Genomic DNA, 27,106 nt, shown 5'->3' on the forward strand with positions numbered 1-27,106 from the left:
CAGCGAATGGATTGTTTTCACCCAGCAGTTGGGTTGTTTTAACCCTGTGAATGGGCTGTTTTAACCCAGTGGTTGGGTTGTTTTAACCCCGCGAATGGATTGTTTTAACCCAGTGGTTGTGTTGTTTTAACCCCGCGAATGGATTGTTTTAACCCAGTGGTTGGGTTGTTTTAACCCCGCGAATGGATTGTTTTAACCCAGTGGTTGGGTTGTTTTAACCCCGCGAATGGATTGTTTTAACCCAGTGGTTGGGTTGTTTTAACCCTGCGAATGGATTGTTTTAACCCTGTGAATGGGCTGTTTTAACCCAGTGGTTGGGTTGTTTTAACCCCGCGAATGGATTGTTTTAACCCAGTGGTTGTGTTGTTTTAACCCCGCGAATGGATTGTTTTAACCCAGTGGTTGGGTTGTTTTAACCCCGCGAATGGATTGTTTTAACCCAGTGGTTGGGTTGTTTTAACCCCGCAAATGGATTGTTTTAACCCAGTGGTTGGGTTGTTTTAACCCTGCGAATGGATTGTATTACCACAGTGATTGGGTTGTTTTAACCCAGTGGTTGGGTTAAATGTTTGCCCTACCTGCTGGGTTTTATTAAACTCAACTATTATTTAAAAATGACTGTATTTATTGCTTAAAATGAACCCAAAATATGTTGGAAATTAACATTTATTATTAATGTGTTTAATAAATGAACATTTATTAATAAGTTCAATTAATAATACACTGTAAAAAATGCTGGGTTAAAAACAACCCAAGTTGGGTTAAATATGGACAAATCCAGTGATTGGGTTGTTTTGACCCAGCGGTTGGGTTAAATGTTTGCCCAATGTGCTGGGCAGTTTTATTTAACTCAACTATTGTTTAAAAATGACTATATGACTGGCTTAAAATGAGCGCAAAATATGTTGGAAATTAAAAAACAGACACATAATTAGGCAACAATAATAATCAAAAGATGAACATTTCTTAATAAGCAATTTAATAAATGTTTATTATTTAATTATTATTAATTAAACATATTAATAAATGTTATTTTCCAACATATTTTGGGTTCATTTTAAGTGATCAATAAAGTGATTTTTAAACATCAGTTGAGTTAAATAAAACTACCCAGCAGGCTTGGTTAAAGATTCAACCCAACAGTTGGGTCAAAACAACCCAATCGCTGGGTTTGTCCATTTTTAACCCAACTTGGGTTGTTTTTAACCCAGCATTTTTTAGAGTGTAATTAAACAATAAACATTTATTAAATTGCTTATTAATAAATGTTCACCTTTTGATTATTATTGTTGCCTCTAGAAATTATGTGTCTGATTTTTAATTTCCAACATATTTTGGGTTCATTTTAAACCAGCCATATAGAAATGTTTAATCAATATTTGGGTTAAATAAAACTGCCCAGCATGTTGGTCAAGCATTTAACCCAACCGCAGGGTTAAAACAACCCAATTGCTGGGTTTGTCTATTTTTAACCCAACATTTTTTAGAGAACATCTTTAACTAAAACTAAAACTAATAAAAGCATTTTTATTAATTGAAATATAGCTGGAAAAATACCCTCTTGCCACTGACTAAGAATGAGTTTTGCAGCTGCAATACAAAACATAACATAGTTTCGTGTTTGTCATACCATTTTGGAAGAGCGGTTCACCCTGCGGCAGTGCTAAACCGTTAACCGTCATGTTGCCTTTGTGAATGGAAACCAAACCAAGACCCAACATCATCCGCAGACCCTGAAACACAAAACAACCCACGTAAAGACCACTGCCTGTCTGCAATTAGTGCTGGATGTGGCACAACACAACAATCACACTCAATATAATAGCATCCCAAACTCCCAAAGCCAATTACGCTTTCTGTATTATTGACATTCAAGACGAGCTGCCAAGATTCCTACTACTTTGATTTCTCACACAATGACGTACAGAAACCAGCTGTAGATACAGATGTATGTTTGTGACAAATGATTTGTTTCATTCAGCGGTTTGCTCGTAATGACCTGGAACAACTGCAAGCCAGATGCAAAATTCGAGAATCGATTAAAACTGAGAAATCAATATTTTCACCCAGCCCTAGTAAATATGGTCCATTTTGAGATCATATTGACTTCTAAACAGGTGTTTGTGTGAATATAAACAAGGTTCTCATACCTTGCGACAGTGTCCCGCAGTGTCACACACTGAGCTCGTATACACGGCCCACGTCCCGTCAGTGGATGAAGCCAGCAGGTACGTGCAGCTGCCCTGGAAGTGGAAGTGCTTCCGGTCAAAGGTGCGGTAGTGCGTCCCGCCCCAGCTCATACAGGTGCCGGACGCCTGCGGGTCACGGACGCCGCGAATGACAGGAGAAGACCTGATGTCTGAGGGGAGAGAGACGGAAACATGCACTCAAATTAAAGAGGGCAAAAAAATATGTATTTGAATTGCATATAAAATTTCCATACATTGGAATTACACAGTTTTAACATAATAATAGTCATACAGAAATGAAAAGGGTAAGAAATATGAATAAATATGGAAACCTGGTTATTATTTATTTAAAACACGATGCATTTATTAGAACTATTGCAGAAATCTGACCGGTTTCATTTATGCATGACTGACAAATATATGCATTATTATTATATACATTTATTAGTTTATATTAAAATTGTGTATCCAAATATATGAAAATGTGAACCTGTTGTAGGAGGCTCAAAACAACAATAGGAACCTTTAAAAATAAGATAATAGGGGCTATTTTTAAACCCATTTGCACTTTAAAAAGGTTCCTAATGTTGTTTTTGGAGTCTCCTACAACAGGTGCACATGCATCTAAAAACAGTTTAATTTTCTCATTATTTCCACTGCAGAATCAGCTCTTTTCTCTCAGTGTCTGAAACGGTTTGATTCAGTCTCCTTAAACCCCGCCTTTCCATGAGTCTGCTCTGCTCTGATTAGTCAGAAACCAAATACTCATTATCATATCTGAATCTCAGCTCTTGATTCACAGGGATATAAACAGTAACGATAGTGTCGGTTTTATGGTATCAATCTTTTTGGCAGCAGAAAACAGCGTCTTCTCGACATGAACAACACAAACCCAACTCTTCCATCCACAACTACAGTGACTGAAGGCGGCCAATGAGCTGGCATTATGCAAATTAGTTACATTGTTACGTTGAAGTGAGACTGGAATTACTGACGACTCGTTTCAGCAGTTCAGAATTCTTTTAGGAGACAAAAATTCCATTCATCTGCACCTTGATCTTTGAATCTTTGCAGACATTTTACACTCACAAACAGCAATATTAACAGCCATATTGTGAAACATAATATCTGAAAAAGCATAACAGGGGCACTTTAAATTTAGAAATGATGTGAAGAACATTAATAACCTGGCAGGAGCGTGTAGGTGCATGACAGGCACGTCTGATCGGACGCGTTTCTCCAGCTCAATCCCCACAGGTTACTGCAGCACTGCTCCAGCGCCATGAGGGACGAGTTATGAACCCCGGGAAACTCTTCACACGTCCAGGTGGAGAAACACTGACCCCTGGCACCCACCCCTGCACAGAGATAGACAGAGAACAATCATTTGACCATAAACGCATACAGAACATGCAGAAATAATAACATATTCAACAACATTTTCAATATCCGATAATATACAGAGCAAAAAGCTCACTGATCTCACCCTCTGAGCAGTGAGGGCCGCCCCAGCCTTCACAGCACTGTCTGACCGTCCGGTTCACCGTCTCGGTCTCAATGTCTGGAGGTCTAAGAGACAAAAACACATTCATATGATGTGACATCATAACAAACTTTAGTAAAAACATGTGGTTCATTTTTCTCAATTTAACTACACATTGTAATGTAAATATTACTGTAAGTAGTTTTACAGCAATTAATTAATTTTGCTTAATTACAACAATTAGAATTTTGAGAAAAAAAAAAAAACTATTAAAATATCCTATGAAAAAAATCCTTTTGATTTTGACCCAGGCATGTTTTTGATAGACTGTGTGATTCATCCAACAAAATATTTAATAAATCAAATTTTCCATACATATACATTTTGCATATAAATATATATTTTAAGACTTAAATAACAATGATTGTTGACAGAAAAAATTAAAATAAGACATATGATTTCACATTCAGCTTGATTTTTAGTTGTTTTGTCTTATTTTAAATAATTTATTTCACCCTCCAGGTTGGGAACCATTTACTTTAAGAAAAGTTTAACATCAAGTAAAAAACAACAATTCACTAAGGTTAAAAACATAAGGTTTAAGACCCCAACTAAAGCAAACACTGACCACCATAATGGTGACTTAAATTGAGATTTTCTCCTTCAGTGATTCTGCCTGTAATGGTCAATCATCACTCAATTAATCACTTAATTATCTCATTAACTTTAACACAGCTTGTGTTATTTTAACAATTTGACACTCTTTTGAGTGTGGTCTCAAATAAACTGATGAGAATGGGGTTTTTGTTGTGTAATATTAATACATATGTATATGATCTGACAGAATAGCTGGGATACAGATGTTTTCCCTCACTTGAATATGTAACAGAACGCTTTAGGCCCCTGTCCCTTGTAATAAAGTGCGATGCCGTCGTCCCCTCCGTGTTCGTGCCGCATTCGGTCCACGTCCAGCCTCCAGCCCTGTGTGTTGTACTGATACACCGCGGAACATTCCACCTCTCGCTGCAGGCGGGGGGAGACCATCCTCTCCACCCTCTCCTCCACCGTGTGTTCACACCAGAGTCTGGAGTCAAGGTTCGAGGAAAAGCTGATCAGTCACAAAGCTGGATTTTTACACTATGGCTTTGTTTAAATCACTAACCCTAAGTTTAATAAAACTTGAGTACAATATCTCACCCCATGACCACGACCAGATTAAGCCCCAGTAGAGACACAAGGAGAACCTTCATTGTGTTTCTGAAGCCTAGAAACTCCAATTGAAGACAAGAGTAATTATTTCATCCTTAACAATAAACTTCACTTATAATAGTAACAATCAGTTTGTTTCCCATTATCTTGGCATGCTTAAAAGCTTGATATTAGTTTAAAAGACGATTATAAGTGTGTCTGTGTATTATGCATACACATACAGTTCAAGGTATTTCATTTGTGTCACGACATCGTTCCATAATTGTATTAGAGATTTCAAGGCTTTATTAGAGATTTGTCCACATTTTTGTCCACGTTCCCTTATTAACCTTCAAAATGTCAATTTTTTAAAAATGTTTTAAAAAATGTTTTTTCTTGGTTATGCAAACATTAAGGGAACATTCCATTTTGCAAACATTATGGGAATGTTACTTTTGAAAATTCCGAAACAAGTTGCAACATTTAAAAAAAATGTCAGGAAAAAACATTCCATGAATGATGTATAAATATTGTTTTTGTGCTAAGGTTTTGAGAACATTATTAAAGACTGGTTAACTTTTAACAAATGTTATATTAACGTTACTGGAAGAACGTTGTGAGAACGTTCCCTGTTAGCTGGGATATTATTGCTGAACATGGAAGACACTGAAATCACTTTCTACATCTAACATAAAATCTTACGAAATGTCACACATGCTTTTAAAAAGATAGTGATGCAGGAGTACAGTTATGAAATATCGTAATTAGTTATATAACCACGAGTGAAGTGCATTTATACCTCAGTCTTGAGAGTTTATCAGGCGCTCTTGAGCACAAGAGAGTCTGATTTCTTCACAAATCAATTCCCTTGTCCTTATTTCCAATATATTCCAAATCCATCAAGTAGTAGATATGTCTCAGTGTTCGCTCTCTTCCACAGGTGTAGAGCAGTTCTTTTCTCGGGTTTTGTGTTGGTTGGTAGGTTTTAAATGGTGAGGGGCGGACGGGCCCATGGCAGCATGTGGAAAGAGTGTCATTGGTGGAAAGTCCGGAGGGTCACAGCTGTAGATGCATCCATTAGTTCATCATTTGGTGACGCCAATGTTCAGTGGTCCTCCGTCCCAGCTGAAGAAAGGGGGTAGTGATGTTTAGTGTAGATCCCCCTGACAGAGGGCTGTTTGTGCAAGTCTAATCCTATAAAGAATCACTTTGGTGGAAGGATTTCAGGGGCGTTTATTTAATAAAGTAAGTCAATAGGTGAGGACCAGGGGGCATGTAAACGCAACCAACATCTCTGGCCCAGAGCTTCCAGAAAGAGATCTTGGGGGTTTCCAGACACAAACACAGCTGCCACCGTCCAACATTTCCTGCGGTCTGAGAAGATTTCCTCTTCTCTTCACCACACGTGTCTCTTTAGGACAGTGGAGCCTCCAGGATTTTTTTTAATGGGATGGCCAACTGGGGTCAGTAAAAATGTTGTGGTGGCACCCTATCTACTAAATCTACAAAATCTTTAATCTATAGTGATCAATCAACTCGTGATCTATGAAAAGAGATTAAAGCAGATATTGTTTTAAACTGAAGAGTAGAGAATAATGTATTTAATGGCACAACACTGGATGAGACATGTACATAAAGTGAACAGTGTTTCCCATAGGATTTTATGAGACTATTTTATTGTTAGGATTATTATTAGGGTTTCAAGTGTGTGGCATAGTAACTAAATTGGCTGTATTGGCTGTAAATGTTTTTTTCCATCTATGATCCAAGAGGTTACATGCTTGTTAATAAAACATACGCATGTGCTTAAAGGCCTTAAAGCGCTTGAACCCCAACAATTGCTATTATAATTATTCCTCCTATGACAGTAATAGCCATATATTGTAAATACAAATGCACTGCAGAATAAATGAATGTTTCGTAAGCATATTATTTAATGATACATGGAAAATACAATAGTTTTGTCCTAATTTCTACACTTGTAAGTAAAGGGATAAACCCTTGAGCTTTAATTTAGATGGTAACGTTTCTGTGAAAGGTCTATAAATTGCAGAAAGCAAGCATGAATTTAGTCAGCCTTATTCATTTTGGCTGGGAAGAGAAAAGGAGTTTTGATGAACTATAAAATTAATCATCTTCCTTATCGGTTATGGAAGCATGTTTGTCATATTGCCACTTAAAGGGAAAGTTCAGCCAAAAATGAAACTTCTGTCATTATTTACTCACTGACGTTCCAAACCTGTATGACTTACTTTCTTCTGGTGAACACAAAAGAAGAAGGTCCAAAACAACAAAATCAAAAAGACACAAAAAAATCTTCTTTTGTATTCCACAGAGGAAAGTCAAAGTAATTAGTGAAATATTTGAGAAGGGATATGAGAAGCTCTACACTCTTAAATATGTGTGTGTGTGTGTATTTCTGTTTAATTCAATGGGTTACTTGTTTTTATTTGTAATTATTATTAATTGAAATTTACTAGCAATTTGTTTTTTTTTACTCTACCAATGTTTTTTCAGTGTGCAATATTATGTTTGAACAAGTGTCCTCTGATCTCAGAAATGAAGATGTTAAAACACCAATCTCGGTTTAACATGCAGAGTCACGTACGTTTGAGTGTAAACAATGTGGTTCTGTGATGCTTTTGAGGCACTGATCTACTTGTTTGAGCGACCCCATATAGTGAACTAAATCGATTAAAAAAACATACATAAAATGCTTGGTAAGCAGCTCACTATGTTTTAGACCGAATAAAGTGAAGTGGATGGCCTAGATGCATAACAACTTGAGGACAAGAACATCACAAGCTCTAGAAATAAACACTGAAAAGTACGTCAAACACCAGTTTGATTTGCAGCAGTGAAGACGAGACTGAGATGCTCCTGGTGATTTAGGCAGGAAGTGTCTCCATCTGAAAATGAGAAGAAAATGGTCAAATATTTAAGAATAAATATACACCATTAAATTATATTGTAGAAAGTATTTTTTTTTTTTTTTTTTTAAATCAAAGCAGGCATTACTGCAAATGGTGGAATCCTTTCATGGAAGGAATTTACAACAAATGACAAAGTCATTTGTAATATTATACAACTTTGGTGAATAAATTTATCAAGTTTCCAAAACAAACATTTCATTTGAATTATGTATTGTTACATTTACAAGCCTCTGCATTAATGTGGAAAAAAAAGAATATTGCGTTTCTTGCTGTAATATTATGTTTGGTAAAAAACAATAAAACATTAGTTAAATAAACATGTTCATAGACACTTGAATAGCATTATTCAAGGTTTATTTGTCTTGCTGGCATTTCTTTTGGGCTTTTTATCAATAGGCCTGTAACAAAGTTTAAAGTACAGGGAAGGAGGAGGTGGGAACCGGTGAACATTAAACAAACTATATTCTAAAAATAAACAAGACGAAAGTGAAGCAGCAGCCCCTAACAGACGACTGCTGCTTATAAACATAAAAAACACTAACATAAATGTCCCAGGCCTGGTAATGCTGCTCATTAACACTTGCTCCGTTCCCGCAGCTCTCGGCCCCACCCTGCTTGCCACAAGGATATTTAAGCGTTTATTTACAACACTTGTCTAAACATCTGCATCACAAAGATGCAGACCTGATTATAATTATTTTTCTAGAACGAAACAAAGACAGAAGTAGTCTCAAACAAGTGATGAATTAAAACTCAGCCAGACACAAATATAAAACTTTATATTTAAGGTATTTAAGGGGATTTAAGGTTTTGGTATTAAACTCTCTGCAGGCCAGCATTATGAAAGACACAAGCTAATAATTAACCATAAGATGGGTAGCTGATGGCCTATTTTACGTGAGATGGTTTTGACTGGTGTGATACTAACAGCCACTACGGTGCGGTCTTTCCAATTCCCAGTCCCACTGCTCACAATGTAATTCACTTCAGCTGCCAGAAATTTGTTTCTCCCCGTTGTAAAAAGTGCAAATGAGCTGTAAGAATATAACATATGTGAACTGCATTTTAAAATTTCTACATATGGGCTTTTATTTTCATTCCTTTTTCTGTTATTCTTCAAAATTCACTTCCATGCCAAAGCTATAAAGTTTTGCCATTAAAACTGGTGTATTTTTAACCTTTGAATATATCCTGTTTGACTTCATCAACAGTATGACTAAGAGATATTTAATCCACATTTTGTTTTTAACTGTCTTACCTGAAAGTGTGAACATTGTGCCTGAACTCTAGAAAACATACAATATCAAGCAATAACATATAGTATAAGCAACATAAGCATATAATAGTGTATAGAAAACATAAACAAGCACTCATTTTTAGCTGCTAGTAATCTATTCACCACATTTGAATTAGAGACGTTGCTAAAATGGTTTTACAGTATCATGCATTACGGTATAGTACATGTAAATTACAATATATATTGAATTGTACATAATTCTGTATAATTCATTGTTGTTCTATTTACATGCATTCCATAAATTGCATAAAGTATGGAAAAACTGTATATTAAATGGGAAATTTTATTTCTGATTCCCAAGATATAGTTCACCATATGTCCTGTTCCTCAATTTCAATATGTGTGCACAAAGGTATATGTATATTCTTTTCCTATTGTTGTACGGCACTTTGGACTGTGGCCATTTTTAATTGTGCTCTAGAAATAAACCAAACTTGAACTTGAACTATTACTAAAGTTGCATTGATCTATAAAAATACTGATAGGAAAAGCTGAGGTAAAAGAGCCCAGGAAAAGGTGAGGTACAAATGTACAAACCTTCTAATTTTCCTTTCTGATATCTGAAAATTAAGCAAAATGTTTACATATGAACAGTGCAAAGATCTGTGAGCAAGCAGCTCTAATTCTAAATTGTACATTGAAACAGTTCACTGTGACAGAAATGTGCGCTGATAATACAAGCAAGCCCATCAATCATCTCTTGCTTTTGTTCTTCTGAAGTTTTATGACCTTCTGTGGGCCAATCACCTTCTATTCAAGAGCAGTGGGTGGTTGATAAAAGCAGAAACATCAGAGCAGTACGACTCAGAAGTGGGCTGCATTCACTGGCTGATCCAAAAAACACATTGCAGCTGTAGCAGCCACACTTTCTGGAAATTTATCAAGCTTGCAAACTCGGAAACAGTCGCTTAAGGTAAGCTTGTTCCTTGATTTTTTATTTTATTTTTTATTTTTTAAATATGTGCTGTTATCATTTGTCACTCCTTTATAAAATACAAACGATTACAAGGTGAGTCACTGGACCTTTATGCAATGGATGGTTGCATAATGGTGCAATTGAATCAACACTGCTGGAGAAAAGGTTAGAGACAGATTGTGACAAGATGGAACCAAAAAAGGAACAAACTGACAAGAAAAAGAAGACTATGAAAAATGTTACAGCTTTTGGGTGGCAGAAAAACAATATCAGCTTAAAAACTGCACATTTCAGTTGGAGGATGACTTTGGGGTAGTTAAATAGATCTTGTTGGTTTAACTGTTTCTCATCTTTGTTTTCATCTTAGTCCTTAGTCCTAGGATGCTTCCTCTAAGTGTCCAAGCAGGAAGCTGAGAGGAAGAGAGAAGTGTTGGCTCATGCCACTCTTGTATCTTTATAACTATAATTTGGCTCAGATTGTCTGTACAAAGGACATACCAATTCAAGGGAAAAATGATTTAAATACAAACTTATCTATTTTGAACATCATAATAGTTTGAAGTTCAAGATAGATAGATAGATAGAAAAAAAAACAGACCGAAAGATCAATAGGGCAATAGACAGAATGATAGAACAATAGATAGAACGATAGACTGAACAATAGAATGATAGAACGTTTGATAGAATGAACAGTAGAACAATTGAACGATAGATAGATAGAGCAATAGATAGAATGATGGATGGAACAATAGACAGAACAGAATGATAGAACGATAGATGCATGGATAGATAAATAGATAGACCGAAAGATCAACAGAGCAATAGACCAACAGAACGATTAAACGATAGATAGATCGATAGACTGATAGAACAATAGATTGAAAGATATATGGAACAATAAATATAGAAGATAGATAGATCAATAGATCGATAGATATATAGATAGACCAAAAGATAGAGCAAGTGACAAGATTAAAAAAACACAGTTAAAAAAACAATCGCTGATGAACTAGCGTAGCTGGTGTAGCTGTTTAAGGTTAATGGAGACACTAGCACACAAGTTTGTTTAAATGAGTATGAACAAAGATTTTACCTGAAAACTAAAGAAATATGAGACATTCTAAGAGTTGCTTGTTCATTTTGCAGGGGCCAAGATGTGGTTCTCCTGGATTCTACTTCTGGCTTCTCTAGCAACGTCCTCCACGTCATCAAGAACTCGGGAATGGGCTCAACACGGAGCTCTGATGTTTGCTGATCTCAGTCCCCGAGAGATGAACGCTGTGAGAGACTACCTCTACTCCTGCAGCGAGCTGGGCCTCACCTCAGCGCGAAACAAGTCCCTCAAGAAGAACAGCATCCTCCTTATGGAGTTGCATGTTCCCCGAAAACATGAGGCGCTCCGTGCGCTGGACAGAGGACAGGCGAAACCTTCACGGCAGGCGCGTGTTGTGGTGCAGTTTGGGAACCAGATGGAGCCGAACGTAACAGAGTTTGTCGTCGGACCCCTGCCTTATCCGAAGTCCTACAAGTTGAAGACGTTCAAGGGTGATCGGCCCATCCGTTTCGAGTCGAGGCCGATCTCCTCTGTGGAGTACGAGCACCTGAATGGGGTTTTGGATAAAGTAGCAGCTAAAGCAAACAAGATTCTGCAGGAGAGCACTGGGTTTACTTACGGCAACTGCACTGATCGTTGCTTAACCTTCTCTGACATTGCGCCTCGTGGGTTAGGGCCAGGAGAGAGGCGGACATGGATCATGTTGCAGAAGTTTGTGGAGGGCTACTTCATCCACCCTGTGGGCTTCGAGGTCCTTATTAACCACCAAGACCTGGATCACGAAAAGTGGACGGTGGAGAAGGTGTGGTATAACGGACAGTATTTCGATAGTGTGGAAGAACTTGTAGAGAAGTACGAGAAAGGGACGATCACTAAACTCGAGCTGCCGAAGCATGACGATGAGGATCTTTTCTCCACTTACATCCCCCGTGGACACATGAACACACGGACAGACATCCATGGAGCAAAGCTTGTCGAACCCCAAGGCCGCAGATTCCAGGTGGAGGAGAACTTTGTGGAATATGCTGGATGGTCTTTTGCCTATCGGGTTCGCTCTTCGGCTGGGTTGCAGATCTTTGATCTTCGCTTCAACGGGGAGAGAATTGCTTATGAAATCAGCCTGCAGGAAGCCATTGCCTTCTACTCTGGAGATACTCCGGCCGCCATGCAGACCAAATATATTGACGCCGGTTGGGCGATGGGCACCTCGGATTATGAATTGGCACCTGGGATCGACTGTCCAGAAATTGCTCATTTTGTAGACCTTTACCATTATTATGATACAGACAAACCTGTGCGTTACAGAAATGCTCTCTGCATCTTTGAAATGACCACAGCACTACCTCTGAGGAGACACTTCAATAGCAACTTCCAAGGAGGGTTTAATTTCTACGGAGGCCTGGAAAACCATGTTCTGGTGATCAGAACCACATCGACTGTGTACAACTATGACTACATCTGGGACTTTGTCTTCTACCAGAATGGCGTAATGGAGTCTAGAGTGAGTGCGACTGGGTACATCCATGCAACGTTCTTCACGGAAAACGGACTGAACTATGGAACCAGGGTTTACAACTATGTACTTGGCAACCTGCACACCCATCTAATTCACTACAAAGTGGATCTTGACATTGCAGGTGAGTTGTTATCAGAGTATAATCTGAACTCAGATAATCTGTTTTGTGAGCAAATTACAACACAATAGGTGGTGAATTGGAGTCGACTGCATAACGTGTTTCACTCAATAAAGACCATTTCTGCTCTGTCTCTTTGAACAGGGAGGGACAACAGCTTTGAATCCATTGGTCTGAAATATGTTAATTTTACTAACCCCTGGAGCCCAGGACACTCCATTGTGCAATCAAAGCTGCATAGGACACAGCATGAAACTGAACGCAGTGCTGCCTTCCGCTTTGGCAAGAAGTTTCCCAAATACCTGCACTTCTACAATCCCAATCAAAAAAACAAGTGGGGTCATAAGAAGGGCTATCGAATCCAGTATAACTCACATGCTAACAGTGTTTTGCCCCGGGGCTGGATGGAGGAAAATGGTATAACGTGGTCAAGGTGGGCAAACGTTTGTCTATTTTGCATTCTGTAGTGACTAGTTGAGCAAATCTTCATGATTTTGTTTATTGCAGATACCAATTGGCTGTAACCAGACACAAGGACAGTGAGGTCACCAGCAGTAGCATCTATACTCAGAATGACCCTTGGGAGCCTGTTGTTTCCTTCGAGGAATTCATTCGCAACAATGAAAACATTGTTAATCAGGTACAGACTTGTAGAATTACTTGACCTCCAATTCCAAATGGACCTTGTGCAGCCCAAACCGGTCCTCAATGTGCACTAAAAAGTAGACACAAAAACAACATACACTGTAAAATGTAATTAGTTGAGTTTACTTAGAAAGCTTAATTAAACTGTTGGGTTTACTTAAAAAAACTTAAGGAAACCGATTGCCTTAAATTTAGTAAGTAAGTTAACTCATCATTTTGAATTGATAAAACTAGCTACCACACAGTACAGAGTACTTAGAAATCTTGAGTATTCACTGTAAAATGTACTTAGTTGAGTTTACTTAGAAAGCTTAATTAAACTGTTGGGTTTAGCTACCACACAGTACAGAGTACTTAGAAATCTTGAGGATTGGTAATTCAATTTTACAAATTGAGTACTTAGTTCAGTCATGTTAAAAATCACAATGTTCACATTATGTAGAAACTGCCTTAAATTTCTCAAGCATTTTTTACTCAGTTGCAACAATGGACCATACATTTATTTGTATTTATTAAACTGGACATACTGCTGAAAATAATAAAATTTGATGTCACCATCATGGTGGAAAGTGTTTGCTTTAGTTGGGCTCTTGACCTTGACTTTTAACATTAGTGTTTCTCTGGCTGTCGTAACTCAGTGTTTGTAAGACACAGTGAAAAAAGCCAAGAGAAATACTGGGATTGATCTGTTGGATCAGTACTTATAATGTCATCATCAAAAATCCACAGATTTCATTCCAAGGTCTGTACTTGAGCAAAAGTGTGCTTTGTTACTATAAACAATTAAATATTTTATTGCTGAAACTAGATCAAGAGACTGAGCACGGTTGAGATCATATATTTTTAATATTATATTTGTCAAAAAACATTTTGGGCTACTTTCAGACACACAGAGACATCAATAATCAGCGTGTAAATCTCAACATGCAGTGCATGCTGGGAGCCATCATAGTATAAAACTCATCCATGGCTTCCAGCATGCATTGCAGCATGAAGCATGTCACCGTTGTTGAGATGCATACACTGATTCTTGATGTCTCTGTGTGTCTATATAGTCCAAAATGTTTTTTGACTAACATATTAAAAATATGATTTCAACAGTGCTCTGTCTCTTGCTATAGTTTCATTGATTATTAAAAAAGTACTTATTTATTTTTAATGACAAACCACACTTTTGATCAAGTATAAACCTCAGGATTAAATCTGTGGGTATTCAATGATATCATCAGGAAAGATGCAACAGATCAATCCCAGTATTTCTCTTGGCTTTTTTCACCATAACAGTTATGTCTTACAAACACTGAGTCACGACAGCCAGAGAAACACTAATGTTAAAAGTCAAGGTCAAGAGCCCAACTAAAGCAAACACTTTCCACCATGATGGTGACATCAAACTTTATTATTTTCAACAGTATCTCCAGTTTAATAAATACAAATAAATGTATGGTCCATTGTTGCAACTTTGAGTAAAAAATGCTTGAGAAATTAAGGCAGTTTTTACATAATGTGAACAAGATTTTCAACATGACTAAACCAATCCTCAAGATTTCTAAGTACTCTGTACTGTGTGGTAGCTAAACCCAACAGTTTAATTAAGCTTTCTAAGTAAACTCAACTAATTACATTTTACAGTGAATACTCAAGATTTCTAAGTACTCTGTACTGTGTGGTAGCTAGTTTTATCAATTCAAAATGATAAGTTAACTTACTTGCTAAATTTAAGGCAATCGGTTTCCTTAAGTTTTTTAAGTAAACTCAACAGTTTAATTAAGCTTTCTAATTAAACTCAACTAATTACATTTTACAGTCAGCATTTACACAGGTGAGTAAATAAAGTGTGATGATCTTTTTAAATAGTAAATATTAACAATTTGCTTTACAGCATTAAGAAATGCCAGAATATCAGATATTTAATCAGATGAACAATATGGCAGTAGGAACAGGAAGTAATGTCATCAGACCTGCAAAAAACTAATATAAAATTAAAACATAAAATTAAAAATTTTGCCTTGGCAACTAACAAAAATATAATGAGTTTAAAGGGGTCATGACATGGATTTTATTATTATTATTATTTTAATATGTTCCTTGAGGTTCACTTATAATGTTAAAAATGTTTTTAGCATAACTTTCTTTGCAAACTCTCCATTACACTTTGCCTTGCTGACCAAATAAAATGCTCCGAACAAACATATAATCCGGGACGCCATGAAAATAAACCATCCACTTGTTCCCTAAGCTGGGATCCTTCGGAATTCTGTACAGAGACGCAAAAGAGCTGTTTAAACTGGACTCATCAAAGCAAGCATTCTTTCACTCTTCCATTTGTCCTGTTGTCGGCAGAAACTGAACACACATCTTTACAGTGTATCAGTGTAGACAACGTCAGAGATTATAATGGCTTCTATTTGCTTTTGATGCGACAATCACATCCAGTGTATGCAAATGTCAACCGTTAAGCGACTGAATGCCAGTGGGCGGGGCCTATGGTACGATGAACTATTGTTCGATGTCTTGCTCTAGAAGCAGGCATATGCAAATGGATATGCCCATGTGACATCACATGTCACTCAATATCAAAACAAGCTGTTTTTGAGCTTGATATCTTATTTTATATCAAATAATGAAAATGTTTTTAATAGTTTTTAGTTTTATGTTGACGATAATAATCCTGACTGGCAATAGGTAAATTAATAGATAAAGATATACAAGAAACTAAAATTATATATTTCTTTGCAGGATTTGGTTGCCTGGGTGACAGTGGGATTCTTACACATTCCTCATTCTGAAGACATTCCCAACACGGCGACTCCAGGAAACGCGGTGGGATTCTTCCTGCGTCCCTTCAACTTTTTTGACGAGGATCCCTCGCTTGCGTCCCGCAGCACGGTCATAGTGCGACCAGATGAAAAGGGCAAGCCGAAGGTTCAGAGATGGACTCCAGAGGTCGTAGGTCACTGTGTCTCAGACAAACCTTTCTTCTATAATGGCACTTACGCTGGTGTCTAGACAGAGACTGAGCTTTTTTCGTGCCGTGTTGGTGTTTTTGTGCTGTATATAAAATTGAGAAAAAGCTCAGAATTTATGACTTTAAATGCTGTTGGTGTCAAATATTTACAACCACAAAAACAGAGCGCACTTTTTACATTGCATCTGAACAAATGAAACTCAAATTCTTCAAATGTAAAACTTATTAAAAACTGTATCTTAAATCTGACATTAAATATTTTCACAATTCAGAATGGCTTGTATCTTTTTCTGAATATGAACCTCACATATAAATGTCTTTTCAATTCATAATCAAAAGAAAAAATACAAAATTATATTTTGCATAAATTTAATATTTATATTTATATATATGAGATTAATTGCAATGAAAAAAAATATTTTAATGAAAAAAATCTTTAAAAATAGGCTATATTTTTGTCTTGATCATTTTCAGGTATCAGTTATAATATTATTTCTAAATTTAGATAATTTTTCTTACTAATTTTTGTATTCAAAATGGTGACAGTAATAAACCTTTTCTTTGTTTCAAGGTTCAATAAAGTTTCATGACGCTTCACAAGATTTAGTGAGATACACCTGTTGAAGTGTTTTTGTGCAATCATTTCATGTACTGGGTGTTTATACTGGTTGTCATGGTAACCTCATTGTGAGATGAAGTGAGTACCCTTGAAATCCGTAAGTGAGAGGATGTATCCATGGACGGGGCTTATCAGCAGAGAACATCCAGGATTCAGGATGCCGCATCCGTGAGCTCATGGATCCAGCAGTCCTATATGGGCTGAGCATGAGCGGGAAACAGGCTCCTTACGCAAACAGCTCCATTCTGGAATCTCTCTGCAAACAGTCCATAATTCACCTGCAGGGTCTCCCATGGAAACCTACAAGAGATGGCTGAAGAAAAAGAGCTTATTTGATACACATGATCAAAGTCTTACAATATAATAAGACTAATTAGAATTTGTTATTTTTATTAGCAAAACCAGACAGCAATAAAATGAATATATATATATATATATAATCATTCATATTATATATATATATATATATATATATATATATATATATATATATATATATATATATATATATATAAAATTGTGTGTATTTGCAGTATAATTGTGTGTCATTTTGTAATGATCTATATAACTACCAACACAAAAATCTACACATGTACAAAATGTATATAATGTGTACATTATCTTTAGTTTTTCTCTAGAATTTTATTACAGTCTAAAAGGAAACTTCTGAAGCGAGACTTCTATTTTGAATGACGTAAACACTGTGCGGTTAAGTAAAGTTCTCTGAGAAAAATGCACCGTCCTGTTTTATCAGCTGCTGTCAGATTAAATGTTGTCAGGCTATATGTCAGTGTCATTATTGTTAGTACTCTAACGTTATTTTCATAACTTGTCACAAAATAAAAAAGTCTCTCACCTCAGAAAAATGAACTTTCCCATCTTGTCAGACGTCGCACTCTTCAATTTCGCGGGCAAATGTGGATGCGCGCGCTGTATATCACGTGACTACATGAGCAAATAAAATTACGAGCATGGAGCGTCGCATTTATGTTATCAATTATTAAGTCATGAAATTAACAAAAACAAACAAACAACAACAACAACAAAAAGAATCACATAACTGGTACGTCGTGTGAATGGGAACGATTTACATACAGGTATTATTTTCATTCTATTCATCAGGATCTGCGTCCATTTTAACAGTTCATGCTAGTTTTCTATATTTTAATGACTGTGATAGCTCATACCAACTTTCTAACTATTGTAGTATTATGAAAAACTAGTTTGTGACTGCTATTTAATAACGTTAGATTACTGTTTATCCATCAGTGTTAATGATATTCTTACACTTTATGGTAATTAAAATGGGACATTAATTGAGTGTCAACCATTTTTGAGAAAAACATTTTGGTCGCGGGTTAATGAGAAATGTGAAAATGTGGGTCCCACAGCTTAACTAGTTGAGAAACACTGGTATACATCAGTATTAGTCTTATTTTTCAGCAGTGGAAGCATGTGTGACTGCTGGTGACCAATAAGACATTAACTGTTTGTCTAGATTTTACAGTGTATGTTAAAGAGGTCAGCACTAGCGATGGAACAGCACTGTGAGGGAGCGTTAAAGCTGCCTTATATAGGGATTCCATTCTTTAAATTCACCATGACAACAGCGACTCACTCGTCACATAACAACTGAATCCTTATGCTGCGTTCACACCGAACGCGTCTGGGGCGTCTGAGGCGTCTGACTTACATGTTAAGTCAATGCAAACGCGCGTCTAGAGGTCCTGCGGCGCGAATCAAGCGTCTAGCGCGGCGCGAATCGGCCGTTGACGCGCGAATGGCGCGGCGCGAATTGAGCGTTCACGCGGCTGACGCGCGAATTGAGCGTCTGACGCCCAAACGCCCGAGTTGAAAAATCTGAACTTTGGCGTAAATTCGCGGCGCGTTAACCAATCAGGGACTCTGCTTTGGTAGTAACGTGTTTATGATGTGATCAGTGATGCCGGAGACCAGAACAAAGATGTCGCTGTGTGTAACGTTAGCCACCCTGAGTTCTGTGATGTGTCATTATATTTTTATCGAGACAGGAATAAAAAGGACCTTGCCTGGAAGAGAATAAGCGAAGAAATCGGACAATCTGGTTAGTTGTAAAACTTTTTGCATGATTTTAGCCGTTGATACTAGCCCACCTTCTAGCTAGCAAAAGTCGGCCGGCATAACCGAGTTAAATTGCCGCTACAGGTTTCCAACTGACGAGATTATGTGTTTATTCAGAGGATCTGTGCAGAAAGAGATGAAAGCCCCTCCCATGACGCGAATTCGCGTCTGAACACACTTTGTTTATACGCGCGAATTGAGCGAATTTTACGCGCGTCTGAAGCGTCTGACTTCAAAATGTTCAAGCGTCCAACTAGACGCGTCTGGCGCGAATTTGACGCCCCAGACGCGTTCGGTGTGAACGCAGCATTACAAAACAAGAAGTTCTGATGATGGATTTCTCTCTAAACACACTCATTTACCATAATGATAGTGTGCAGGGTCAACTACACTTTCATATTTTGTATTACAGACAATTCTAGAAAAGTGATAGGCTTACATTTGACTAACTTTCACAACCTGCAAGGAATTGTTGAATGAATTAGTAAACACTGACACCTAGGGGCCATGTGAGAATACTGCTGTCTGAAAATGTTCGCTAATTTACTAAGTTTCGTCAAATTTGTACTTTTATGCTTCATATATCATCATATATTATACTTTATATTAAACTTGAATTGTTCGATATTCCAAAATTGATAGGAACCTAATGACTGATAGTCAACCACAATTTCCTTTCTGTTTGTCTATTCATTTTCATATTTGATTCCATGATTCTTGCTTCCATATACATAGAATAAAATATTTTGTTTCAACTTCGTAATCACACACACACAACTCTGAAATCCATTAGACAGCCTACAGACTTAAACCACTTTAATTCAGTTGTTTGTCTGTTATAACTGACATGTTGATCTGCTCTATCAATGCAGACATGTTTTCTGAAAACACCTGTGATTGCTGCTAAAGAAGCAAAACTACAATAGTCAGGGGTCAAGAGCTCAACTAAAGCAACCATCAGCCTCCATGATGGTGACCTCAAACCAAACATCTAAACTTTTATCTTCAGTTCATCTTAGGCTGTGGTTGAAGAAAGTTAGTTTGTGTATTTATTTCTCTTTCTTTCAGTGCTTGTTCACCGCAGGTGTTTGAATGATTGAAAGAATGTTTCAGGAACATCAAATAACATTCTACTAATATTAAGGAAACTGTACATTTTATGTTCTTGGAATGTTACAAATTAACATTTCTAAAATGTTGCATTTTAAATCAAAATTAAGTTGAAAGAATGTTTGAGGAACATTATAACCTTATAAAAATGTTCCTGTAACATTAAGAAAACTGGACGTTTGTAATGTTCCCAGAACCAACACTATATATTATAGTTAGAGAATGTTCGTATAACATAATTCTGTTAGCTGGGATAAAGCCACAGTGTTTTGATACACCTCTCATTGGAATCTGTCCAAATGGAAGCGGTGACCCCTAATGTACACTGAAACTGAAGACTTTTTGAATGATTAAGCTACAATGAAATGTTTGATGTCTTTAGTCTTTATTTTGTGACATAGAAATCAGTCATGTGACCAGACCCACCACAAGATCTATAAACCATAATGAAATGCAAAGCAATTTTAAGAGAGATAGTCATAAATTGAGACATAGAAATGGGGAAATAATATTTCCTAAAGTATATATGTATGTGAAACTGTAATTGAACATGTGCAAGAACAGTTGTAAAGATTACAAAGAGTTACAGAAATGACAAGATAAGCTGCATTAAATGCATTAATATGCGTATGCCTTATAAAGAGCGTTTAAAGTGTGAAAGAATCATCAGATCTCTGTCGGTCACGCAGTGATGGCGGCTTTGGCCGAGCCCTGAGGATTGATCTTCTTCAGCTTCTCCATGATAGAGTTGTACTGCTTATTTCTTTCAGCCTCTGAGAGTGAAGACGGATTGACCTCCAGGAATTTATATGCGTCCTTAGACTGAACGCTGAAGATGCCCTGTGCTCTCTGACAGCATTCACCAAATCTTTTCCAGTACTGAAAGATTAAAGACAGCATTAATCAAAACACATTCACTAAAAATACATCAACATAAACTCATGATGTGTCTGAAATCACTCACTATTCCCTACATATTTAATTTTTTCATTCAAATTTTATTTGGCTATAGTAAAGGTCATGGCAACATAATTTTTTTCCGTTACTTTAACTCAAAATAATTTGACCAATTTCAACTTCAATAGTGATCTGCACGGATAAATCATTTATAATAAACATTTCAGTATTCTATAATTGATTTCTTGGTGACTTTAAATGGTTAATTCACCAAAAAAAAATTACTCTGTCATTAATTACTCACACTCGTGTCGGTCCAAACCCATAAGACCTTCGTTCATCTATAGAACAAACAAATATATATTTTTGATGAAATCTGAGAGCTTTCTAAGCCACTTTCAAGGGTGAGTAATTATTGACAGAAATTTCATTTTTGGGTGAACTAACCCTTTGTTCTACATGACTATATTCTACATCAATTAATCCTACCCAATACCTAAACTCAACTACCTCACTAACAATTAAGCAGTAATTAGGAGTTTGCAGCAATATTTAATAGTGAGAATTGGACCCTAATCTAAAGTGTGAACCAAGTTTCACCAGAAGCATTTACTCAACGTCTAACTAACCAGTTTTGCTTCTTCAATGGAGTTCAGAAACTCCTCCTTCATGTCTTCCAGGTATTCAATCAGTTTATCTCCAGCAAAGGTCTTGTCTTTCAGTGTGCCCAGCAAAACACCCACTTTCATCCAGAACTTATTAAGATCAACCAGAATTTGTCGGATTTGATCAAGACACTTCTGCACTTGCTTCAGGTGAACAGGACTGGGAATTGCACCTGAACAAACAACATACAACAGATTCTGATTCATGAGAGATCATTGGGAGCCTTCAGGCTGTGATGAACATGTAAACAGCATGATGTGCACACTGATGCATTTACTGTGTGTTTATAATGATCATTTAAAAGCACAGACAGACTCTCACCCAGCTGTATATTGCAATTGGCCAACTTCAGCTGAAGATCAGTCTGTTTGATGTTAATTTCCCACTTTTTGTTTCGCACACTGTCCTTTTCTTGGATAAGAGTGGTCTGTTCGGCTTGTTTAGCACGAATGGCATCATTGTTATAGTGTACATAATATGAGAACAAGCCCCAGAAAAAAGACCGACGGTATCCATTATTTTTGATCAGAACCTCCTGCTCTTCTGTGTTTTTTTTTATTTTGTTCTCAATTTCAGTCATTTCGCTGTCATTTTTTTTCAGCTCCTCTTTAAGCTTGACCAAAGCATCCTCCAGAGCCTTCATCTCGACAGTTTTTTCCTTTATTTTTCCTTCTGTCTGGTTCTGTTCTTGATACACATCACTGGTGCATGTTTTCACACTTTGGGCTCGTTGATCATACCTGAAAAATAGGGTGCATGTACAGTGATATAGTCTGGATTTCACAAACACAACACAGACACTGAACAATCTTCTCTAAGAGGACCTATTCTGCCCTTTTACACAGTCTTGATATTGTTTTTGGCTCTACTAGAACAGGTTTTCATGTTTGAATGCTCATTATTTTTCTCCATTGTTGCAGCTCCTCTCTTCTCAGTCTGCCGTTAAGTTTGGAATTAGTTCAACCCAAAATGAAAATTCTGCCATTAACTCACCCTCATGTCGTCCAAAGATTTTCGTTCATCTTCAGAACACAAATGAAGATCTTTTTGAAAAATCTGACAGCATTCTGTCCTTCCATTCTCTGCCTTTGAAACCTGATCTTTGACACTTCAAAAAGTTCATAAAGAAATCAGAAAGCTAATCTATATGAATCAAGTGGTTTAGTCCAAATTTTCTGAAGAGACTTCCCAGATAGAACGCAATGATCGAAAAAAAAATGTTAAATCAGTGTTAATGTGTCAACGTTAACCTCACTGAATCAATATCTCTTTTGCACCTTCAATTAATGTTAAAAAATGTTGAAATTTCAACAAAAAAATCAATGGTAATGGCATTGAATCAACGTTTGCACTCTCAGAAAACTACAACTGACTCAAAGCCACAAATCCTGAAATCAGCTGAAGATAAAAGAAGACAATAAATCTCTCAAGATCTCAGCAGAAGTTATTTCTGAGAATTAACATTAACATCAACATCTAAACTTCTGTTAATTCTCAGAAATAACTTCTGCTGAGATCTTGAGAGATTTATTGTCTTCTTTTATCTTCAGCTGATTTCAGGCTGTATGGCTTTAAGTCAGTTGTAGTTGTTTCATTTTCTGAGAGTGCAAACACTGATTCAATGCCATTACCATTGATTTTTTTGGTTGAAATTTCAACATTTATTCAACATTAATTGAAGGTGAAAAGTGATATTGATTCAGTGAGGTTAACATTGACACATTAAAATTGATTTATTATTTCAATCATTGCTTGCTACAGATTTAAATTAGGCTTTTACTCACATTGTAAAACATTGATCAGCTCAACCTAACCTGAATGGCAGATCAGACCTCTTCTGGGAGCTCAATCGTACTGTGTAACACAAGAATGAACCTCACTGGTTATGCAGCACTTTGAGTTTATTTTGAGCTGATCAATGTTTACATGTGAGTAAAAGTCTAAGAAAATCATTTGTTTGCTGTGTACTGAAAAGGAAAATGATTGTTTGTTTTGAAATGCTAAACTTCATAAATGTTTTCACCTCTTCACCATGTCATCCACGGCTCTGACGATGTCCTCGATCCATGTTCTGGCTTTCTCCAGGTAGAGCACAGCCAGTACGGGTTTGTTCTTCTCAACAGCTTTTATCAGTACCGGGAACAGCGAGGTGACCAGGTTGGAACTCGTGCCGGCACACTAAGAGAAAACGAGGATAATTAATCCACAACGATAATTTCATACAAGCAGCAATCTTATGTCCTCTCGAAATGAAACCAACACGGAAGTGACAAACTGCAATTCATCGACTGGCCACTAGAGACAGACTCCAAAAGAGAGTCAATCCCATAGACACTCCATGTTAATAAACTTTACCGCAGAAAAAACACATTTACAGCCTGGTACACAAAGTGGTTTGGTCTATATAGCTAATTTTGCCCTTCATGATAACTGTTAAGGGGTGACTTATTTATAACTCATCCATTTAAATTATATAAAGTTCTGCATAATTAAGGCTGTGGCCACTTGGATTGCCACTGCTGTCACTGTATGTAAAAAAAAATGCTTTTCAGAAACCTACGGGTGTCGTCACGGACAACATGTCCATGTATTATACCATCTATGGTTTCATAAAATATGTTTTTGTTGGCCATTGCACTAGTATCTATAACAGCTTATTTTCACATGCAGAAACCTGAGGAAAAAAGTCTGAAATTTGAGAAAAATTATAAATTAGTGTGATTACTAATCATCTATTAGTAGACTATCAGGACTATCAATTAGTCTCACCTTCAGCAGAACAGCCTCAGAGGATACGAACAGCATTTGTGTTTCAATAGCTTGGTCTCTGATCATACGCTCCAGCTTTGGGAAGCCTCCCAGACACAAGAATGACAGATGATAGAGGAGAGCCGTTCGCTCCGCAGACGGGAGAAGCTCCTGGATGAACTCTGGACTCAACTGAGAATCACTGCCGACAACATCTGAGACACCGAACCGAACATTAGTGATGGTTAACAACCTCTGGGGTTCAATTAATGGGTGAAATGTGTCATAACATTTATTTATAAATGTATTTATATAGTCTTGAACTACTATTTCAGGGTAAATAATTGAGTTTAAAAAATGTAAAGTATCTCACCTTTGCTATCGGCCATGTTTTCTTTTAAATTGATTGAAGACTGGTAATGCGTCCAACCGTACGGTCTCTAAAAATAATGCAAGTAGAATCAACAGATTGCATTTAATTCCCCTTGTGAAAAGTGTGCTTAATTGTACTAAAAGTGTACTTTTTAAAAAGTTGCAGATAATATAATATACTTAAACTTAAAGGCAACTTAACTTTACTTAAAGGTGCCCTAGAATCTCCATTTCACAAAATGTAATTTAAGTTTAATGTGTCCCCAGAATGTGTCTGTGAAGTTTCAGCTCAAAATACCCCAAGATTTTGTATTATACCATGCCTATTTTGGGGTGGGATTAAAAATGTTCTGATTTGTGTGTGTACACCTTTAAATGCCCATGCTCCCCGCCCCCAAGCTTGCGACTCTATAGTACATTGCAAAGACAATACAATAAGTTCACACAGGTAATATAACTCTCAAAATATGTCATTACAAACTGTTCGTGATGCAGCATATCAGATCACGTAAGTATGGCATGTATTTTGTGGATGTTTACATTGGATTCTGAATGAGTTTGATAGTGTGCTCCACAGATAACAGGGCTAAAGCTAACGTTGCAAACTATTGGAGATATTTATAAAGAAGATGACTTTATGCATTACATTATGATTATTATAAGCAAATTTTCATGGCTTTTTGGTCACAACAAATGTGTCTTGAATACACATGGTAACAGCAGCCAAAGTAAATCAAACTGAAACAGTCAAGGTTTAAGAGCCCAACTAAAGCAAACACTGATCTCCATCACGGTAACATAAAACAAAACAAAACAACATCTGAAGCTCTGTTGATTCTCAATAAGAACTGTTAGACGTCTGACAGAAATATTGTCAATCTGGTTAGTAATAAGTGAAGCTGGTAATGTTGTTTTTGTTGTTTAACTTTGAGAGATTTAATGTCTTTAATCTCTCAGTTGATTCCATCTAAGGCTGTGGCTGGAAGTCTGTTGTAGTTATTATGTTTCTGCTTGTCTTTTTTCTGTTCTTTTTGTTTCTTTCCCTTCAGTGATTCTGCTTGTTAACAGCAGGTGTTCATCAATAATTCTCATTCATCATTTAATTAATCACTTAATTATCTCATTAACTTCAGTGTTACTCTAACACTCTTTAGTGTGGACACATACAAGTGTTCATTTTAAACTTAAGATTTTGCTGTGGGGTTAAAAGGGTTAAAGGTGTAAGATGAAAAAAACACAAAGTGAAAGTAATTTAACAGTATCAACTGTGGCAACATGCTGTAAAAAAAACAAAACAAAAAACAGCAATTTACTTAGATTACCATAAAATCATGGAAAAACAGAAATATACTGTAAATTAATTTAACTGAAGAAAAACAGCAATAAAATAACAATAATAACTGCTCTGTAATTGGCCAAAACGCAACCTGCGACTTTTCTCAAGATCCTCTACTCTTCCCTGTGGAACCTGGAAGTTAGACCTCTGACCTACTTTAAGTACGATCTGAATTTCTCTGTTTTGAATTTTAGAATATTGAATTTAATGTTTTGAATTTGTTATTCATATTGAAAACTTGAATCTGTATGTTTAAGAAGTGTATATTTGCAGTCTAAGAATTCAGTACAAAAAATACGCTGTTTGAAAATACATATGGAAAATTATGGCATAAAAAAATAAATTGTTAAATATCAAATGTCCAGGATTCAAGTTTTAAAAAAATCTAACTCAAATCTATATAAAATGGCAGTCAATATTCAATTCTGTTAAATGACACTAATAATTCAAATGTACACAATTCAAATTCAGATCATTTTGTCATTTTTCTAGCTCCATACACTTTAGGGTAACCATGGAATTTGTAGTAAAATGATTATACAATTGGTAAACAATCTGCCAAAATAAAAAATAAATTTTAGCTGGTGTAGCCTAAAGTAAATTGTGAATAAAGTATAACACACTTACTGTATATTCTGTGTTCTCCTGAAAGTCTTCAGCTGTCTTACGCTTACAGACAGCTGTATTTATGCCTCATATCAGATATCACGTGACGATGTGGTAAATCAGGAATTGGTTATGACTTGCAAAGGCCCTGGGGCCAAATTTCCAAATTTCCTCCCACACACTGTTCCCATTTCCAGTGTTCCCCTTAACTGCGCATTCACAGTAATGGAAGTTATGACGATCATGAATATTCAAACCATTCTCACTCTGAGACCTTAAATCCCACCATACAGTTTCATAACAAACTGAAAATATTTCACAACTTTGGCAAAATATCTGTTAAAC

At 36.6% G+C, this 27,106-nt stretch overlaps 3 protein-coding genes across 4 annotated transcripts in view; 1 reads left to right on the top strand and 2 right to left on the bottom strand.

Moving 5' to 3' along the window:
* Positions 1–4,922, bottom strand: part of sspo (SCO-spondin) — a 97,368-nt gene extending 92,446 nt beyond the window's left edge. Inside the window, exons 1-6 of the mRNA XM_067377682.1 lie at positions 4,870–4,922; positions 4,547–4,756; positions 3,676–3,758; positions 3,377–3,547; positions 2,151–2,359; positions 1,631–1,733 (exon numbers count right to left, since the gene is read on the bottom strand). Of these exons, the coding sequence (XP_067233783.1) occupies positions 1,631–1,733; positions 2,151–2,359; positions 3,377–3,547; positions 3,676–3,758; positions 4,547–4,756; positions 4,870–4,922 (829 nt within the window). The remainder of the gene's footprint in view (positions 1–1,630; positions 1,734–2,150; positions 2,360–3,376; positions 3,548–3,675; positions 3,759–4,546; positions 4,757–4,869) is intronic.
* A 4,980-nt stretch (positions 4,923–9,902) lies between these two features.
* On the top strand, positions 9,903–16,568 carry aoc1 (amine oxidase copper containing 1). 2 transcript variants are annotated; one of them, XM_067378042.1, is made up of 5 exons: positions 9,903–10,003; positions 11,153–12,697; positions 12,839–13,127; positions 13,202–13,334; positions 16,079–16,568. In XM_067378042.1, exons 2-5 carry the CDS (start codon positions 11,161–11,163, stop codon positions 16,346–16,348), a joined length of 2,229 nt encoding a protein of 742 aa, XP_067234143.1. In that variant the 5' UTR covers positions 9,903–10,003; positions 11,153–11,160; the 3' UTR covers positions 16,349–16,568. The 2 variants fall into 2 exon arrangements, with proteins under 2 accessions (XP_067234143.1, XP_067234144.1); XM_067378043.1 differs by lacking the exon at positions 9,903–10,003 and adding an exon at positions 10,818–11,042.
* Positions 16,569–20,512: 3,944 nt separating this feature from the next.
* On the bottom strand, positions 20,513–26,830 carry LOC137013956 (putative leucine-rich repeat-containing protein DDB_G0290503). Its single transcript, XM_067378020.1, has 7 exons — positions 26,783–26,830; positions 24,821–24,887; positions 24,469–24,662; positions 23,723–23,877; positions 22,021–22,439; positions 21,663–21,871; positions 20,513–21,015 (listed from the first exon to the last, which is right to left on the bottom strand). The coding sequence occupies exons 2-7, from the start codon at positions 24,834–24,836 to the stop codon at positions 20,818–20,820; spliced, it is 1,191 nt and encodes a 396-aa protein (XP_067234121.1). The 5' UTR covers positions 24,837–24,887; positions 26,783–26,830; the 3' UTR covers positions 20,513–20,817.
* Positions 26,831–27,106: the final 276 nt, after the last annotated feature.

This window comes from Chanodichthys erythropterus, chromosome 23 (genome assembly GCF_024489055.1).
Source record: "Chanodichthys erythropterus isolate Z2021 chromosome 23, ASM2448905v1, whole genome shotgun sequence".
Classification (NCBI taxonomy): domain Eukaryota; kingdom Metazoa; phylum Chordata; class Actinopteri; order Cypriniformes; family Xenocyprididae; genus Chanodichthys; species Chanodichthys erythropterus.

What these genes read in the sequence shown, in the direction of transcription:
- aoc1 (XM_067378042.1), top strand. Translation starts at nt 11,161, where the DNA reads ATGTGGTTCTCCTGGATTCTACTTCTGGCTTCTCTAGCAACGTCCTCC. An exon ending in AATGGTATAACGTGGTCAAG is followed by an intron (nt 13,128 to 13,201) that starts GTGGGCAAACGT and finishes TGTTTATTGCAG; the next exon opens with ATACCAATTGGCTGTAACCA. An exon ending in ATGAAAACATTGTTAATCAG is followed by an intron (nt 13,335 to 16,078) that starts GTACAGACTTGT and finishes ATTTCTTTGCAG; the next exon opens with GATTTGGTTGCCTGGGTGAC.
- LOC137013956 (XM_067378020.1), bottom strand. An exon ending in GTGGATGACATGGTGAAGAG is followed by an intron (nt 22,440 to 23,722) that starts GTGAAAACATTT and finishes CCTATTTTTCAG; the next exon opens with GTATGATCAACGAGCCCAAA. An exon ending in CAATTGCAATATACAGCTGG is followed by an intron (nt 21,872 to 22,020) that starts GTGAGAGTCTGT and finishes TTGTTTGTTCAG; the next exon opens with GTGCAATTCCCAGTCCTGTT.